The sequence below is a fragment of the Colletotrichum chrysophilum genome, assembly GCF_026319265.1.
Source record: "Colletotrichum chrysophilum strain AFK26 chromosome Unknown scaffold_80, whole genome shotgun sequence".
Lineage (NCBI taxonomy): Eukaryota > Fungi > Ascomycota > Sordariomycetes > Glomerellales > Glomerellaceae > Colletotrichum > Colletotrichum chrysophilum.
This window is the reverse complement of record NW_026517367.1, coordinates 66,470-81,964: the sequence shown is the minus strand read 5'-3', so window position 1 is coordinate 81,964 and position 15,495 is coordinate 66,470. Positions and strand designations below refer to the sequence as shown.

Sequence of the window (15,495 nt, the reverse complement as noted above, 5' to 3'; positions counted from 1 at the left end):
GTTGTCAGCCTAAAGATTAGTACATGAACAAATCAACTCCTGGTACTACGCGGCCAGGGAACCTGGTCCGAAAGCACCAGCGCAGAAGCTTTCTTCCGAACACGCGCACAGTGGGAAAAGAACATCTAGTTGGTATTATTATTTTATTGATTTGATTACTTTTACGGTCGAACGTTCGGTCTTGCGGCGCACTAATTCGGTCTATCGGTCTTGAGTATCGTACATGAAGAAGCCTTTTGGTATTTGTCGTATCTCGATCGGTCCAAGGAAAAAGAAGCAATAGTACATTTCGGTCGATCGGTCGGTCATTCGTAACATGATGTATGGAAAAAAGTGAAAACACGCTCGGGCAACAAGCACCTCCTATTGTTTTGAGGAAGGTGAGCAATTGTTGATGCAATGATGACGTGCCAAACTGACCAAGGCTAACGTCAGAAGGTGAGGTCTGGTCGAGACAGGTAAATTCAGTTGGTTCGGTTTTCTTCCTCGTTTCCGCCTTCTGTTGTTCGGCGGTCGTTGGATATCGGTCTTTCAACCGGCGACAGTCCTCCAACACTGGCTGCCACGATACCTGGCATGCCAAGGGCGGACTTCATGGGCGACACATTATGTCGGCTGGAGGACCTAGAGCCGCTACGGCTTCGGATGCGCTCCCTGTATTCACGAGGCTTCATGATGACCTCGCTAATATGGTTGATTCTTCCTCCCTTGATGCGCTTGAGGAACGCCAGGTCCTCGCGGATCTCCAGGAGTGCCTCGGTGACCCCTCCCAACTGTTCCGAGTCCTCTTCGTCGTCATCCTTCTTCTTACGCTTCCACTTGGGCATCTTAGCCCAGACCTTACCGAGAGGCCTGACGATGGCTACGCAGAATGAGTCGGGAACGAGGCGGATGAGAACACCGACGGGGATCGACAGGAAACCGAGGACGATGGAGATGCCCCATTGGGGACCGTTGAGTCGTTCAACCTTGAAAGCAGCGCCACCGACGAAGACGATGAGAACTTGCCCGGCAGCCATAATGGTCATCATCAGAGCAAAGAGCTTGTTCTTCGTGATGCCTTCAAAGATGTTGAGGTTGTTGTCGATTCGCCTACTGTTGACGAGCTTGAAGATTTGCATGAAGGTGAAGACGTTGAAAACAAGTGTCTTCTGCTGGCCTGTAGGATAGTGGAGGAAGCTTGGGCCGGCGAAATGCAGGATAAGGGTGACGATGAGCTGGTAGATAGACTGGCCGATGATCATCTTCCACATGGGCGTGTTGATGAGAGGCGCTGTCTTGGCCTCCGGCTTTCGGTGAAGCATACTCTCCGTGGGAGGGTCGGTGGCCAGAGCAAGGGCAGCGAAGGTATCCATGATGAGGTTGATCCAAAGAAGTTGAACGGCATTCAGAACTGGTTCCTGCTCTGCGTCACCCACAGCTGTGACAAAGGTCAGGACCACAGCTGTGATGTTGACGGTAATCTGGAACTGCAGGAATTTTTTGACGGCGTCGTTGATTGCACGACCCCAGGAGAGGGCTTTGACGATGGACGAGAAGTTGTCGTCCATGAGGATGATGTCTGAAGCCTCCTTGGCGACCTCAGTTCCGGTGATACCCATGGAGAAACCAACATCAGCGGACTTGAGAGCAGGGGCGTCATTGGTTCCATCGCCGGTGACTGCAACGACCTCGCCGAGACTCCTCAGAGCCTTGACTAAAATCTTCTTGTCCTCGGGGCTCGATCGGGCTAGGACGGCAAGGTCTCTCACAATCGCAGTACGTTCTCGGTCTTCCATGCGGCGGAATTCGACTCCTTCCATGACCTTGCCCTTCTCAGTCAAGATACCACAGTCCCGCGCAATGGCCCTCGCAGTCTCCACGTTGTCACCAGTGACCATCTTGACGGACACGGAAGCGATACGGCAATCACCCACAGCCTTTGGAACACCAGCTCGAACAGGGTCCTGAATACCAACAACACCCAGCCAGGTGAGGTTCTTGAAGATGCTGGAGAACTCGATGTTCTGCGAATCTTCTTCTTTCCGAGCGTCTTTCGGTGGCCATTGGTCGAAGTCTCGGTAGGCAAGGGCGAGTGTGCGGAGCGATCGGGATGCATATTCCGATATGGTGCGTCGGATCTCGTCTTGTTGGTGCGTTTCCATCGCAGTTGAGGATGGGGCTTGCGTCGGGTCGGCAACAGCGTGTGTGCATTGTCCTAGAAGGATCTCGGGTGCTCCTTTGATAAACATGCGATATCTGTTGTCCGGCAGGCGCACGACGGCACCCATACACTTTCGCTTGGAGTTAAAGGGGAACAGCTGCTGCACAGGATGGTTTTCGCGTTCGATGGCAAGCTTCTCGAGGGCGAAGCATTTGCGAGCCCAGTCGAGCAGGGCGGTTTCCGTCTTCGTTCCTACAAACTCATGCTTGCCGTTTTCCTCCGTCTCAAATGCGGTCGTGTTCATCGCCACAGACTGCTTAACAAGATCCTTGAATTCGGGGTCGAGGGAGGAAGAAAGCTTGGACATGGGGATTCTGGCCGTAGACTTGCTCTCAGGCTTCTTGTCGTCTCTGGTAACCTGCGCTTGCTCCTGGCCCTCGGCGGACTCAGCCTCGGGTGAGTTGGATTGCTCGTCTCCTTCTCCAAACTTGAGCTTTCCGGTACCCAATGTGCCGGCCACAACAGTCATGACATTCTCTGTCAACGTGCCAGTCTTGTCGGAGCAGATGACTGTCGCATTGCCCATGGTCTCGCAGGACTGAAGGTGACGGACGAGGTTGTTCTCCTTCGTCATTCGCTTCGTGGCATAGGCAAGGGCGAGGGTGACAGCCAGAGGGAGACCCTCAGGAACTGCAACAACGATGATTGTGATGGACGTAATGAGAATCTGGAGGAATCGCTGGCCCTTCATTTCCGGGCTGTCGCTGTTCTGGGGAAGGTGGGCCAGGAACTCGATAGTAAGAACGAGCAGGAGCAGCAAACCCGCACCACTGCCAAGCTTCGCAATATAGCCTGAGAGAGTCTTAATAAGTAGATGGGCACCGAGCCGCGAGGCCACTTACCCGCAAGAATGTTCAGCTTGAGCTGCAGGGGAGTCAGGCCAGGATCGTCGCGAAGGGACATCATTGTCTTGCCGTGGCTTGAGTTCTCGCCGACTGCCGTAACCAAGAACGTTCCAACGCCATCCAAGACTCGAGCTCCAGAAATAATGAAAGGGTCAAGCTTCTTGGGGTTCACTTCCTCTTCGTGCAGAGCCTTCATTACAGCATCTGCAGGGACCTTCTTGATCAGGTCCGATTCGCCAGTTGCCGAAGACTCGTCGCAGCTAACATTGTGGCCACCGATGAAGATACCGTCAACAGGAAGGATATCTCCTTGTTCAAGGAGCATGACATCGCCAACCAGAATGTCGTGAACCGAGATGTTGGACGGGTTCCCTGAACGAATCACCTTCACCACACGATCCTCCTTCTTCTGGTTGAGTTTGCGGAACTGGCGCTCTTTTTGCCAGTCGTTGAGAGATCCTACGACGACAACGATGGTGATGGCGACGATAATTGCAACACCTTCGACCTGACGCTTCTGTTAGCTCTGCATTCAATGATCATATCACCAGGGTCAGCGCACCCATTCCAACTTGGCCGTGTCGTCGCCATGGTGGGTGGCTCCGAATGTTTGGTACAGTCCTAGTGCGAGTGAGACCACAGCTGCCACGCTGAGCAAAATCAACACCTTGTCTTGCAAAGCAATCCAGGCGAGCTGTAGCAGTGACTTTGACTTCCTCTCGGGCAGAATGTTTTGTCCAAACACTCGCTTGCGGTCGTCAAACCCCTTGCCTGAGCCATCTCCGTGGTGAACTGCATCTTGTTGCAGTGCGTCCGTCGATACTGCTTCCGTCGGCGACTGGATCTTCTTTCCAAGGGCAACTGCCTCATCGAAACTGACGCTGCCGTCGAGGCGCGATTCGTCCAAACTCAGACCGGCGCGTCTGTCCGTCCGTAAACCCTTCTCCAAGCCAGCCAAACCTCCAACGGCGACAAACGCGTCTAAACTTTTCGGGTTAATTAGCTTTGATACTTGGCCAGGCGAAAAGGCAAATGGGTTGTTTTGGACGTTGAATGATGCCTCCTCGCCGGGATTCGGGGCCAGGGCGTCTGGGTTATCCCCGAAACCTTTCGGCGAGCCGGAGAGCTGGACGGTGGGGGATCCCTTGTCGGTGCCGTCGTTTGTTTTAGATTTGGCCAATGTCGTGTTATTGGAGTCCCATGATCCTGAGCGTGACTTTCTTGTGGGCACTGATAACGTGTTGTTCACTTCATCGCCGTGGTCTGAGGACGGTGATGATGATGAGTGGTCGTTTTCTGCATGTCGACGCGTTCATTAGTATTTACACCCAGGACGCGAACTTTTTTTTTTGGTTTCTTTCGGAGAGCGATCCAGGGGTGGAATGCGACATGGCGTCATACCTTGATCGTTGACGGCGGAGGTATCGAGTGTGATGGTAGGCGCTCTAGGCCGCCTCAGCGGCGAGGGGCCTCTTGCCATGATGCTGGTGGTTTATGCCTCGTCTTCCTGCTTTCCTCGTGTGATCGCTGCAGAGGTGATGGAGCTCAGCATGAATGAGGAAAGGAAAAAAAAAATTGTTGTCTCTTTTGTTTTTGTTGGCGTGGAAGTCTCGGCGTTCGTTTTCGGACACTTGGTGAAAGGATGGCCGCAGGTGAACGGTGGATGTGGTCGCGCGCAAACAAAGCCGGAAGGTGATGTATGTAAGACGGGCGAAGTTGGTGAGCTAGTGAGCAATCAAACAGAGCCAGTGCTTCTGGAAAATCGAAGAGGGTATTCCGGTCTCTCAGCGTCCATGCTTTGGGGGCGTTATGCGAGGGAGAAGGGAGACCAAGTGGTATTCAAATGGAGTTGTCTGACGGTCCAGGGAGACCGCTTGCTGTGAATAAGTGGCGGGTGACGCTTTAGCGGTGATCCGTATTTTGTCGAGGGACAAAAATCTGGGGAGCGGGCCGTTTGATGGGTCAATATCGAAGGTGTGGTGGCTTTGCAAACCTTCTTAAGACCGGTACCTGGCGGTAATTATCTGGCGCAAACTGACAAGGTGAAGGCGTGTAGTGTAAGGTTGGGAGCTGAGGTTCCGAAAACGAGAAGGAGCCGGCGGCAGTTTCGATGAACAGCCCACTGGCGAGGCGGTACAAAAGTCACGATAGCAACCCAAGGCAGGTCGGTGACGTGGGTGAATGATGTTATTCCAGAAGGTGTTACTGGAAGGCGCCGATGGATGTGCAGTAACAGGAGATGGTAGCAACGATGGCAACAAGCACCTGCCAAAAGACAGCAATCAGGTCAGGCAGGTCAGGTAACAAGACCACACGGTTTTCAGAGACTACCTGGGTAGGGAGTTGACGGAGAGGAGAAGGACTTTTGGGAGGAAGAGAGATTCGGCTGCTGGGCCACAACATGCATCCGGCGCCCACTTCTCGCACTCCTCAAGTCTGGCTCGGGTGATGACATATCAACTGGCTGGGTCATCCATTGGGCTGGCTTGGCTCATTAGGCACAGCCCCAGAAAGTAGCCACCATGCTTTTGGAGCTGCCAAGGAAGCTCACTGGCGCCTTATACGTAAAGCTGCAGAGGAACCTCTGGCTGCTGAGCGACGGCTTGGCCAGGTGATGATGCCAAGAAGCGCTCATCGGCGTGCTGGCAGGGGAGGGACGGGAGAGAAGCGATCAATCAATCATGATGGATCATGGACCCAGGTAATTGTAGCGAGAAATGCGCTGCTCATACATGACTTGACGACAAAACACACGAAAGGGGGCGCCAAGCCACCGTGGAATTAAAAAATGATTCAAACTCATCTTTCGAGTTAGATGGCTGGCTCGTGCTGCCTTGCAGCGGCCTCTAAGCCAGGTTGGGTCAGTATTCAGAGGAAGTCTTTTTCTCATGCGTACAAAGTGTTCTGGCAAGCTACTAGCTATTACAACTTTTCCTTGTTGTTTTCCTCGGCAGAGTGACGCCAAGCTGCAGCCAAAATGACACCCACCTTCCATGTAATGCCTCGGATGCTTAGATAAAGCGATAAGATGGCAGACACAGCAGACTAGAGCAGTAGCAATGGAAGCAGGACGGGACGGGAGCTTGGAGCACCCGAAGCGAAGCTCTGGGCATCAGGGCAGGCAGTAAGTGAGTGGACTGATGGGCTTTCGCGAGAAACAACGAGCCGCTCGCCGAGACATTGGCGAAAGAGGCCGCCGACCGCAAACATGAGCCACAGTCCGGCCCTTGGCAGCAAAGCCCCGAGGTTAGCTCTTGCCATGTCGTTCAGTGCTCTGCAGAGTCAGAGTCAGAGTCCGGAGGTTTCTGCAAAGATTTGAGAAAGCGCAAGCGCGAGAAACATTGAAACCCGAATTACCCAACACACATCACCCTCACATCAACAGGCCATCACACCGGCCTCCCGCGAAAGGGATCCGCATGCCCGTCCGTCCCCACGTTGCCGCCATGCTACCCAGCACCCTTTCTTCCGATGCAGCGGTACATGCTGTCCCGCACATGGCCAGCGGTTGAGGTGAGGCGAGAGCTTGATGATCTAGCTTCCACTGAGCAGCCATGCCATCCCAGCATCCGCCACGACCTGGACCTGGTCTGATCTTGCCAGAACTCTCCGTCCTCCGTCCAACACCGTCATTGGATCATCAAAATCACTCATCCTTCTTGAAACTGGAGAAGCATTGGCATTCGAGAGATGCGCCAGAAAGGCCCAGATGCTGAACTCAGCGCCGCCAACTGGTGCTGGGCCCAGTCCACACCAACGATCCGCGGAGTCGGCGACATCCCTGGAACCTGCCATCGTCACCGACCAGCTGCACCCAACCGGAACTTCACCTCCAAAAGCCAAAAAGAAAAGGCGGGAAGCAGGCCTGATGGTTCCACCCGTCAGGTCGATGGCAACTGCCGCCCCGGAGAGAGGGATGGATGGACATCCATTCTACGCATACTGTTGAATGACGATGCAACAAAATCGCCCGGCGGACGGACAATCTTCTTGCACTGCCACCCTTGGTCGTCTCACTGATTATCCCCGTCACCTCCGATTTGTTGTTTTTTCCTTGCGTTGTTTCTTTGCACAACACACCGCCTGCCAAGACCAAGTTTGACATCATTCAAATCACACAAATCACACAGAAACACATGCTGGGTGTGGTGCACCTAACACCTGCACTACCACAAAACAGGCCGCCAAACTCACGGATTACCTGAAGCGAGAGGGGAGGCAGAGTTTCAGCGAATACAGCATCTTGGCAGGGCACCCATCCAAACAACAGAGCATTCACACGTGCCCTCCCACATCGCGATGCTGGCGCTGCCAGCTACGATAATGCTGTTTGCCAAGACGCTTTTAAAATGAAGCTGTGTTTGATAGCCTGTTGCGCCTGTCAAACCCTCAGGAAAACTCTGCCTTCCAAATCGCAGGGGTAACCTCTCTGACGTCAGGCTGAAATCTAACCTTGAACTCGGAAGACACTACCGACCAACACCTCCAACTCCAGCTCCCCCTCAAACTCAAAGATCTTGAAGTCTGATGCTCATTTTCGATGGTTGTGAACCCTGTGGCTTGTGGCGGTCTGCCTTTCCAGCCATCCAACCCCGGCCAAGCTAAGGGACCCCAACCGCCTCTGTGCCTCCCTCTGCCAACGCTTTCGCCGCCCGCGCCAAGCGATGCCAGACCGACTCTGCCCAAGTACCGGACAAACACCGCCAACACAAAGGAAGGGTCTTAATGTGCCTATCCATAATGTTGCCCGGCTGGCAGCTTTGCCGACTCCTAGCTGAGTCTTGGCTTTGGAGTCGTTGGAGGCTGTGCCGCCACGCATAGCGTTGAAAGAGGCAAACGATATACGAAGGCAAATGGATCCAAAAAAATTATTGCCGCTCCCTTGCTTTGATAGCTTGGGTACGATCCTGAAGTAGGAGGGAGAGAAAGGGGTAAGATCTAGCTTCGAGGCGTCGTGAGACCGTGCACAAGGTGCCAAAAGGAAGAAGCTCGTGAACACTCGTTTACGAGATGGCCTCATCGGCTTAACCCTTGGGCTGAGAAGCGGAACAAGCTGATCCGGCCCGCGCATATCAACATCCGACTCCGTTCCGACCGGAAGGACCCGCATTTACGGACCCGGACACCGTGCACACGCCGGGGCCTACATTGCAGGTGCCGGGTTTCCAGCAAGACCGGTCATGCTAACTAGGGTGACGCCTTCGACCAGCACAGTAGATCTGGCAAGATTACTCTTGATGACACCGAAAGAGCCGAATGAGTATGAAGAATAAGTGAACAATGCAGGTGAGAGTCAAGAAGGTGAAAGCTCCGGCGCCTGACAGGCATAATTCCATCGCAATTCAGTCCGAGCCGCATGTCGCGTGCTTACATTGTCATCTCTCCAATGGTATACCGCTTGCCGAATCCCCTCTTCCAAACGGCATTTAGGCTATTTACCATGCCGCTGAAGATGCTTACGCATTACCAATCCACCTCATGGTGATGTTCTCCCACCAAGCGTCATCTTCGTGCAGCCTCCAAGCGCAATGCGAAGACAGCTTACGGAGAGCAACAGGAATATGAAATCCGCGTCCAATTCAGACTACACATGTAACATCCGTCATTGGATAGCATCTTTACATTTGAAATCAAAAACACCACGAAAATAATCAGCCACGCTCACCATAAAAGCCTACCTCCTATCCTCCACAGCCTTGGCAACATCACCGTGCAACCCAAGCCTCAAACCCAAAGCCCAAGTCAGAAACATCTTGCATCAAGCCATGCCCACATACGTAATCACCGGCGCAAGAGACGGCATCGGCCTCGAATACGTCGCCCAGCTAAGCCTCCGCCCCGCCACCACGGTCCTTGCCCTCGTCCGCTCCCTGGCCGCCGACCTCGCCCGCCTCCGCGCCATTCAAGCCTCTCCCGACCGCAAAGACACCGTCCACGTCCTCGAATGCGACATCTCCTCGCCAGAATCCCTCGCCGCCCTGCCCTCTCGCGTCTCCGCCGCGCTGGGCGATGGCCCCAACAAGATCGACGTGCTCATCAACAACGCCGCGACGCTGCAGAACACCGAGCAGAGGGCGCTGAGCCTCGAAGCCGCGGCGCTGCAGACGCACATGACCACCAACGTCGTCGGGCCCGCGCGGACGTTGCAGGTGCTGTTCCCGTTCTTCCACGACAGCGAGCAGCAAGACAGAAGGACGGTCGTGGCGAACATCACGTCCGGGGCCGGCAGCTTCGGGTGGGTGACCAGCGGCGTGTGCCCGCATGAGCTGACGCCGTACGCCATCAGCAAGGCGGCGCTGAACATGCTGACGGTGCACCAGGCGATGCAGCTGAAGGAGCGGGGCGTGGTTGTGGTTGCGGTCGATCCCGGGCACGTCAAGACGAAGTCGGGGGGTCCTGGGGCGAAGGTCGAGGTTGCGGATTGTGCTCGGGGGATTTTGAAGTTGCTGGGTGGGTTGGGGGTGGAGGATAGCGGCAAGTTGTTTTTGTATGATGGGAGGGAGATTCCATGGTAGGTCTGTGAGATGGAGCTTGATTTGCGTGCTATATTGTGACAAGACCCCCTGTCTATTCGAGCCGTTTGAAGTGTTTGATTAGATAGATGTCGGCTAAAGTGAAACATCGATATAGAAACCATCTGAAATGAAAGCGAGTTCAAAAGCACGTGTAGTATGTGATCGCAGTACAGAAATAAAGGCACATGGATTTTCAAAACGCTTGGAAATGGTATTATTATCAAATTCTACAACAAATGCACTACCTGTGCCTCCTAGCCTCGCCGGCCTCCTTGCCCAACGTCTCCAGCGCATCCTCGTACTCCTGTACCCTCTCGTCCGCGAACCCACCGCTCTCCGGGTCGCCGATGCGCAAGCGATCGACCTTTGCCGCGCGCCGGATCCCGCTGCTCGGCTTTGCAATCTTGCCCCAGAACCAACCGCTCTCGCCGTCCTCGACCAGAGTCCACGCCGCGCCGACGCGTCCCGCACGGGCTGTACGGCCGACACGGTGAACGTAGCCGGCGGCGCTGGCGGGCAGGTCGTAGTTGATGACGTTGTCCAGCTGTGGCAGATCGATACCGCGGGCGACCAGGTCGGATGCGACCAGCAGGCGCAAGCGGCGCGAGGCGAAGGCGCGGAGGGCGCGGCGACGGTCGGACGTCTTTTGGGTCGAGGTGAGGGTTGCGATGAAGGGCGAGAGGGAAGGGTGGAGGAGGGAGATTAGGCGGGAGAGACGGAGAGCGGACTCGTTTGATTTTGTGAAGATTAGGGCCGTCGTTGTGAAGGCTGCGGGTGTTTTTCTCGGAGGCTTGGAGGGTGTGGGGTTGGCGTCTGAGGAACTGTCTGAGTCTGAGGAAGTGTCGGAGTCTGACTCTGAGCTGGTGTCCGAATCTGCCTCTGAAGAAGTGTCTGATGAGGTGTCGTCGGACCCGTCCGAGGAAGACGTGTCGTCGTCGTCTTCTGCTGTAGGAGTGGTCTCCGCCTTAGAGCTGGCTTCGGACATCAGATGCCCGCCCAGTAGCAGATCGATAAGGTACAGAGGCTTGAGGTTGGCATCATGGACTCTGATGGCAGACTCCTTCAGTAGCGTGGGCAGAGTGTGCTCGGCGATTGGTGCAGTGCCATCCGCCTTCTCGCCCTCCAGGACAATGAGCTGAGGACGGCGAAGCTGCAGCCCGCTTAGCAGGCTCAAGTCTCGCGTAAGTGTTGCACTCAGAACAACCTTGCGCACACCAGAGAGGTTGGAGTCGGGGAAGTCTCTTGCGCTCAACTTCTTCGTCCGCAGCTTGGGCATGACGACGTCCAGCCAGCCCTGGAAACTCTGCGCCAGGAGCTTATCGGCTTCGTCGACTACCAGCCAACGCACGTAGTCCAGGGAGAATCCTGGAGTAAGATTGATGTGTTCGACCAGTCTACCGGGAGTGCAGATCAGAACGTCAACCTTGGAGGTGTAGTCTACGATGTGATCAGGCAACGAGCCAGCTTCCACTCTGCTCGTGGAATCTTCGGTCTCAGGGTCTACCTCCTCAACATCCTTCCACGCCTCGAGCTCCCGCTGGTTCGCAGCTTGGTAGGCCTCAGGGTCGTACTTTTCTTCCCTCTCGATGAGATTTGTTTGCTCGTACTTGAGCTGCTGACTACCAATGGCGATTCCTATGCGCACTCTCTTCTGGTCACGACCATCGAATGCGCCGGCGCACAGCTCAAAAACCTCCTGCGCCTGCTTGACAAGCTCACGCGTCGGCAAGACAATAAGAGCGCGGAGCCTCGTGACAGCACCTTGGCTGATGTCCCGCACAATGGGAAGAGCGTATGCCAGCGTCTTTCCGGAACCAGTTGCAGCCGCGACGAGGAGATCGCCTTGACGGTGCTTGCAAGACGGTAGAAGTAGCGGAACCGCGGCGGTCTGGACGGCAAAGGCATCCTTGAATCCCTTCGATTCCAAGATCTGAGCTGCTTTCGGGTTGATGCCAATCTCAGAGAACGGCGTCCGTGTGTCAGGCGCCACTCGGATGGGTGCAGCGAGCCAGGGTGGCAGCGTCTCGTAGGAGGGTTTCGAGGTATCGAGAGCAGCGGGCTCGGGTTGCGGCAGGGGTTCGAGGCCGTGTTCTTCCACCTCTGGCGTCTCTTCCTTTCCTTCCTCGTCCACTTCCATCTTCTCCGGGTCTTCGTCGTGGGAACCGTCGGCGGCCTTTTTGAGGTACTTGGATGCCTTGGACAGAACGCTCTTGTGTCGCGCTGCAACGGCGTCGTCTTCCTCGGTGATCTCTTCGTCTTTCCTCTTCTTCTTTCTAGACTTGTCCTTCTTTTCCTTTAATTCGTCGTCATCGCGTCCATCCGCATTTTCCGAATCCCTCTTCTTCTTTTTCTTCTTCTTCTCCCCCGCCTCCTCTCCTTCACCGGCCTCGTCGTCTGCGTGGGTATCCATGGCGTCAACTTGTGGCTCCTCTGAATCGTCTTTCTTGTTCTTTTTCTCCTTCTTCTCTTTCTTTTCTTTCTTGGACTTCTTCGGCGTGTCCACATCCATGTCGTCCAACGGCGCTACTTCTTCCGACTTTCTGGATTTCTTCTTCTTGGCTGGCGTCTCCTGCTCGACCTCGGCCTCGACCTCGACTTCGTGCTTGCGCTTCATCGCAGGAGACAAAGCTTCCGCGTCCTCCGGAGCTACACTAACAATCGAAGGTCGCAACTTCGGCTTCTTTGAGGGAACATATCGTGCATACGGGCTGGCGGTGTTCTCTCCCGTCCTGACTGCGTCGTTCATCGCGGGTGCTGGTTCTGGAGCAGGAGGTGTTGGTTCGCGCGGCGGAGGCGGCGCCGCCACGGGAGGTGCTGCAGCCGCATTTTTCTTTGGAGGCACGTAACGGGCGTACATCTTGTTAATTGCGCCTTCGCGAACCTCTGCGGACCAATTTGGAGGTTTGCGCAGCTTGGCTACAAAGTCAAGTCGGAGGGGCACCTGGCGCAAAGTCTCGAAAAAAAGTTGGGAGCAGTTGCTTATCGCGATTTTGCCGCCTCATACCACCTGCCCGAAACTTCTTATCGCAATGAAGCAGATGCCCCCTACCCACGCTAGAGCTTAACGTCAGTAGGGGGGGTAATGGCTTAGCAGGTCATTAAGATGCCTCCCTACTGCACCACTCGCGAATGCGACGACGGATGCGCGATCTGGTCGCGTACAATGCACCGTCAATATCTCTGGAGGTGACAGATGCTCACGCCGAGCACTAGCTGATCAGCATGGCTCGAACATACAACATTGCCATGGTCAGCGACTTCTTCTTTCCGCAGCCAGGAGGAGTCGAAAGTCACATCTACCAGCTGTCGACCAAGCTGATCGATCGCGGACACAAAGTCATCATCATAACCCACTCATACGAGGGCCGCAGCGGCGTGCGCAACTTGACCAATGGAATTAGAGTCTATCATGTCCCTTTCTTCGTCGTCTTCCGATCCGCGACCTTCCCGACCGTCTTCTCGGCCTTCCCTATCCTGCGCAACATCCTCATCCGAGAGCAGATCGAGATTGTCCACGGCCATGCGAGCTTGAGTACTTTGTGTCATGAGGCCATTCTCCATGGTAGGACCATGGGTCTGCGTACCGTCTTCACAGATCACTCGCTGTTTGGCTTTGCGGATGCTACCAGCATCCTGACGAACAAAATCCTCAAGTTCTCCCTCAGCGACGTGGACCACGTCGTCTGCGTCAGCCACACCTGGTATGTTTGCGCCGCGTAGCACTTCTCCCACACCCAAGCTAATTCAGTGACGCAGCAAGGAAAACACTGTTCTGCGAGCATCACTTGACCCTCTGATGGTCTCAGTCATCCCGAATGCCGTCGTCGCCGAGAACTTTCGCCCCCTCGACTACCCATCCACCGAGACCGGACAGTCCTTCGGGCAAAACCCACCCCCAGCTCATCATCTGGGCCCGAATGATATGATCACTATTGTAGTCATATCTCGTCTATTCTACAATAAGGGAACAGATCTTTTGACTGCCGCCATCCCCAGTATTCTTCAAAACCACCCCAACACGAGGTTCATCATTGCCGGCTCTGGCCCCAAGGCCATTGACCTTGAGCAGATGATTGAGCAGAATGTCTTACAAGACAGGGTAGAGATGCTAGGGCCTATCCGCCACGAAGAGGTGCGGGACGTCATGGTTCGCGGCCACATCTACCTACACCCCAGCTTGACTGAAGCCTTCGGAACCGTCATTGTTGAAGCAGCCAGCTGCGGCTTGTATGTCGTGTGCACCCAAGTCGGAGGCATCCCCGAGGTGCTACCATCACATATGACCGTGTTCGCAAAACCAGAGGAAGAAGACCTCGTTTTCGCGACCGGAAAGGCTATTGCTGCTCTGAGGGCCAATAAGGTGCGGACGGAGCGTTTCCACGAGCAAGTCCAAAAGATGTATTCTTGGACGAATGTAGCCCTTCGAACAGAGCGAGTTTACCACGGTATCTCTGGAGAGTTGAGCGAGGCCGAGTTCTACGGTGTTGACGCTGCCAACGGCGCCAGTCGAGTGCGTTCATTCGCGCTCATCGATCGGTTGAAGCGGTACTACGGTTGTGGTATCTGGGCTGGCAAACTCTTTTGCCTCGTCTGTATCATCGACTACCTCCTCTTTCTTCTTCTGGAGCTTTGGTTCCCGCGAGATAAGATCGACATATGTCCTGAGTGGCCGCGGAAAGTTGTCGACGAGACAGAAGACTCTAAGGAAGATTGGCCTCATCGGAACGACTGGTGATTGTTACTAAGCTTGCCGAAAAGGCGAATACCCCGCGGCAAGGAAGAACGGTATGACCGCCATGAAAATAAACGCCTCACAAATTGGGCGTTGCAAACGTCCTTCTAAGGAATGAAGCCAGGGAGCAACTGGTGTCGGATGATACCGATACGCGGACATTAGTCTGTTAGGGTACGTCTCGATCCAAGATCTGGGACATTGCCTTTCGAAATCATCTGACATCTTCAAGCTGAATCACTGCGGACTCACCCATGGATCTAATCCACAGAGTTTCAGATCACCAACCGAATGAAACTGATGAACGAAGACGCGCCCTTGACGCTGGCATGAGAGAAGATTCAAGAAAGAAAGTATGGCGTATGCCTCATATAGTAGACCAGTTACCAGAGGCTATCAGCCATAATCATAATTGAACGAACTTAACGAGAGAACGTCCTGTCTTGAGCAATTTATCATTCGATACAACCTCGTCAGCGCGCAACATCAAACCCAGGCCACGTCCGAAGCTCAGCAACCAAATCCACAAAATCCTCGTCTCCCGCATGCGCCCTCTCTTCGAATGCATGGTAGCTCTCTTTGGCCCACGCAAGCTCCTCTCCGGCGGCCGGAGTCATGAAACTGGCCTTCATACCCGCAATGAGCTCCCCTGTGATGAAGACGGCTCTCAGCTCAAGCTCTGGTGGCGGCAGCTTTCCATCTGTGACGTCTGGGTGAACTATGCGTGCCCACGCAGCGCGGATCTCCCCGCAGAGGGCATTGAAATCCTCTCGAGTGCGCGAGCCCTTGCGAGTGCGGCCTGTGATGCGGTTCGAATGACGCTATGCTATTGTGTTAGTGCTGTTCGGGTTGAGGTACCAAAGGTGCTAACAAACCCGTTTGCCGCCAACGTATGTCGGCGTGTTTGAGGTGTCTACGAAGATGACATTGATGAACATGCGCGGGACGGTGAATCTTTTGCTATGGAGTTCGGTGATTGCTTCGGCGAGGGCGTCTTGCTGAGGTTGACTCAAAGGAGTTGCGTGGGCGACTTCGTAGAGAGGCATGGTTGTATCTGCACTGGATGTGTTGTTGAATTAAAACAAGGTTATGAATTATCTTTTACGGGTTTCATGCCCCTTTGCAGGTTGTTGTCAACTAGCCACCTATTTGGATACAGACATGTGAATGAGGCAATTCGACGTTGGATCAGAGCAGTGA

General features: G+C 54.6%; 5 protein-coding genes across 5 annotated transcripts; 2 read left to right on the top strand and 3 right to left on the bottom strand.

Annotated features, from left to right (window-relative positions):
• Positions 1-464: 464 nt before the first annotated feature.
• On the bottom strand, positions 465-4,528 carry COL26b_008829 (uncharacterized protein; the record flags this gene model as incomplete). The annotated part of the gene is made up of 4 exons (XM_053181576.1): positions 465-2,995; positions 3,046-3,565; positions 3,611-4,311; positions 4,450-4,528. The coding sequence occupies 4 exons, from the start codon at positions 4,526-4,528 to the stop codon at positions 465-467; spliced, it is 3,831 nt and encodes a 1,276-aa protein (XP_053034462.1).
• Positions 4,529-8,813: 4,285 nt separating this feature from the next.
• On the top strand, positions 8,814-9,563 carry COL26b_008828 (uncharacterized protein; the record flags this gene model as incomplete). Its single annotated transcript, XM_053181575.1, has 1 exon — positions 8,814-9,563. The coding sequence occupies one exon, from the start codon at positions 8,814-8,816 to the stop codon at positions 9,561-9,563; it is 750 nt and encodes a 249-aa protein (XP_053034461.1).
• A 241-nt stretch (positions 9,564-9,804) lies between these two features.
• On the bottom strand, positions 9,805-12,420 carry COL26b_008827 (uncharacterized protein; the record flags this gene model as incomplete). The annotated part of the gene is made up of 1 exon (XM_053181574.1): positions 9,805-12,420. One exon carries the CDS (start codon positions 12,418-12,420, stop codon positions 9,805-9,807), a length of 2,616 nt encoding a protein of 871 aa, XP_053034460.1.
• A 365-nt stretch (positions 12,421-12,785) lies between these two features.
• On the top strand, positions 12,786-14,298 carry GPI3 (Phosphatidylinositol N-acetylglucosaminyltransferase gpi3 subunit; the record flags this gene model as incomplete). The annotated part of the gene is made up of 2 exons (XM_053181573.1): positions 12,786-13,264; positions 13,320-14,298. The coding sequence occupies 2 exons, from the start codon at positions 12,786-12,788 to the stop codon at positions 14,296-14,298; spliced, it is 1,458 nt and encodes a 485-aa protein (XP_053034459.1).
• A 470-nt stretch (positions 14,299-14,768) lies between these two features.
• COL26b_008825 (uncharacterized protein) lies at positions 14,769-15,341 on the bottom strand (the record flags this gene model as incomplete). The annotated part of the gene is made up of 2 exons (XM_053181572.1): positions 14,769-15,116; positions 15,171-15,341. 2 exons carry the CDS (start codon positions 15,339-15,341, stop codon positions 14,769-14,771), a joined length of 519 nt encoding a protein of 172 aa, XP_053034458.1.
• Between the last annotated feature and the right edge of the window lie 154 nt (positions 15,342-15,495).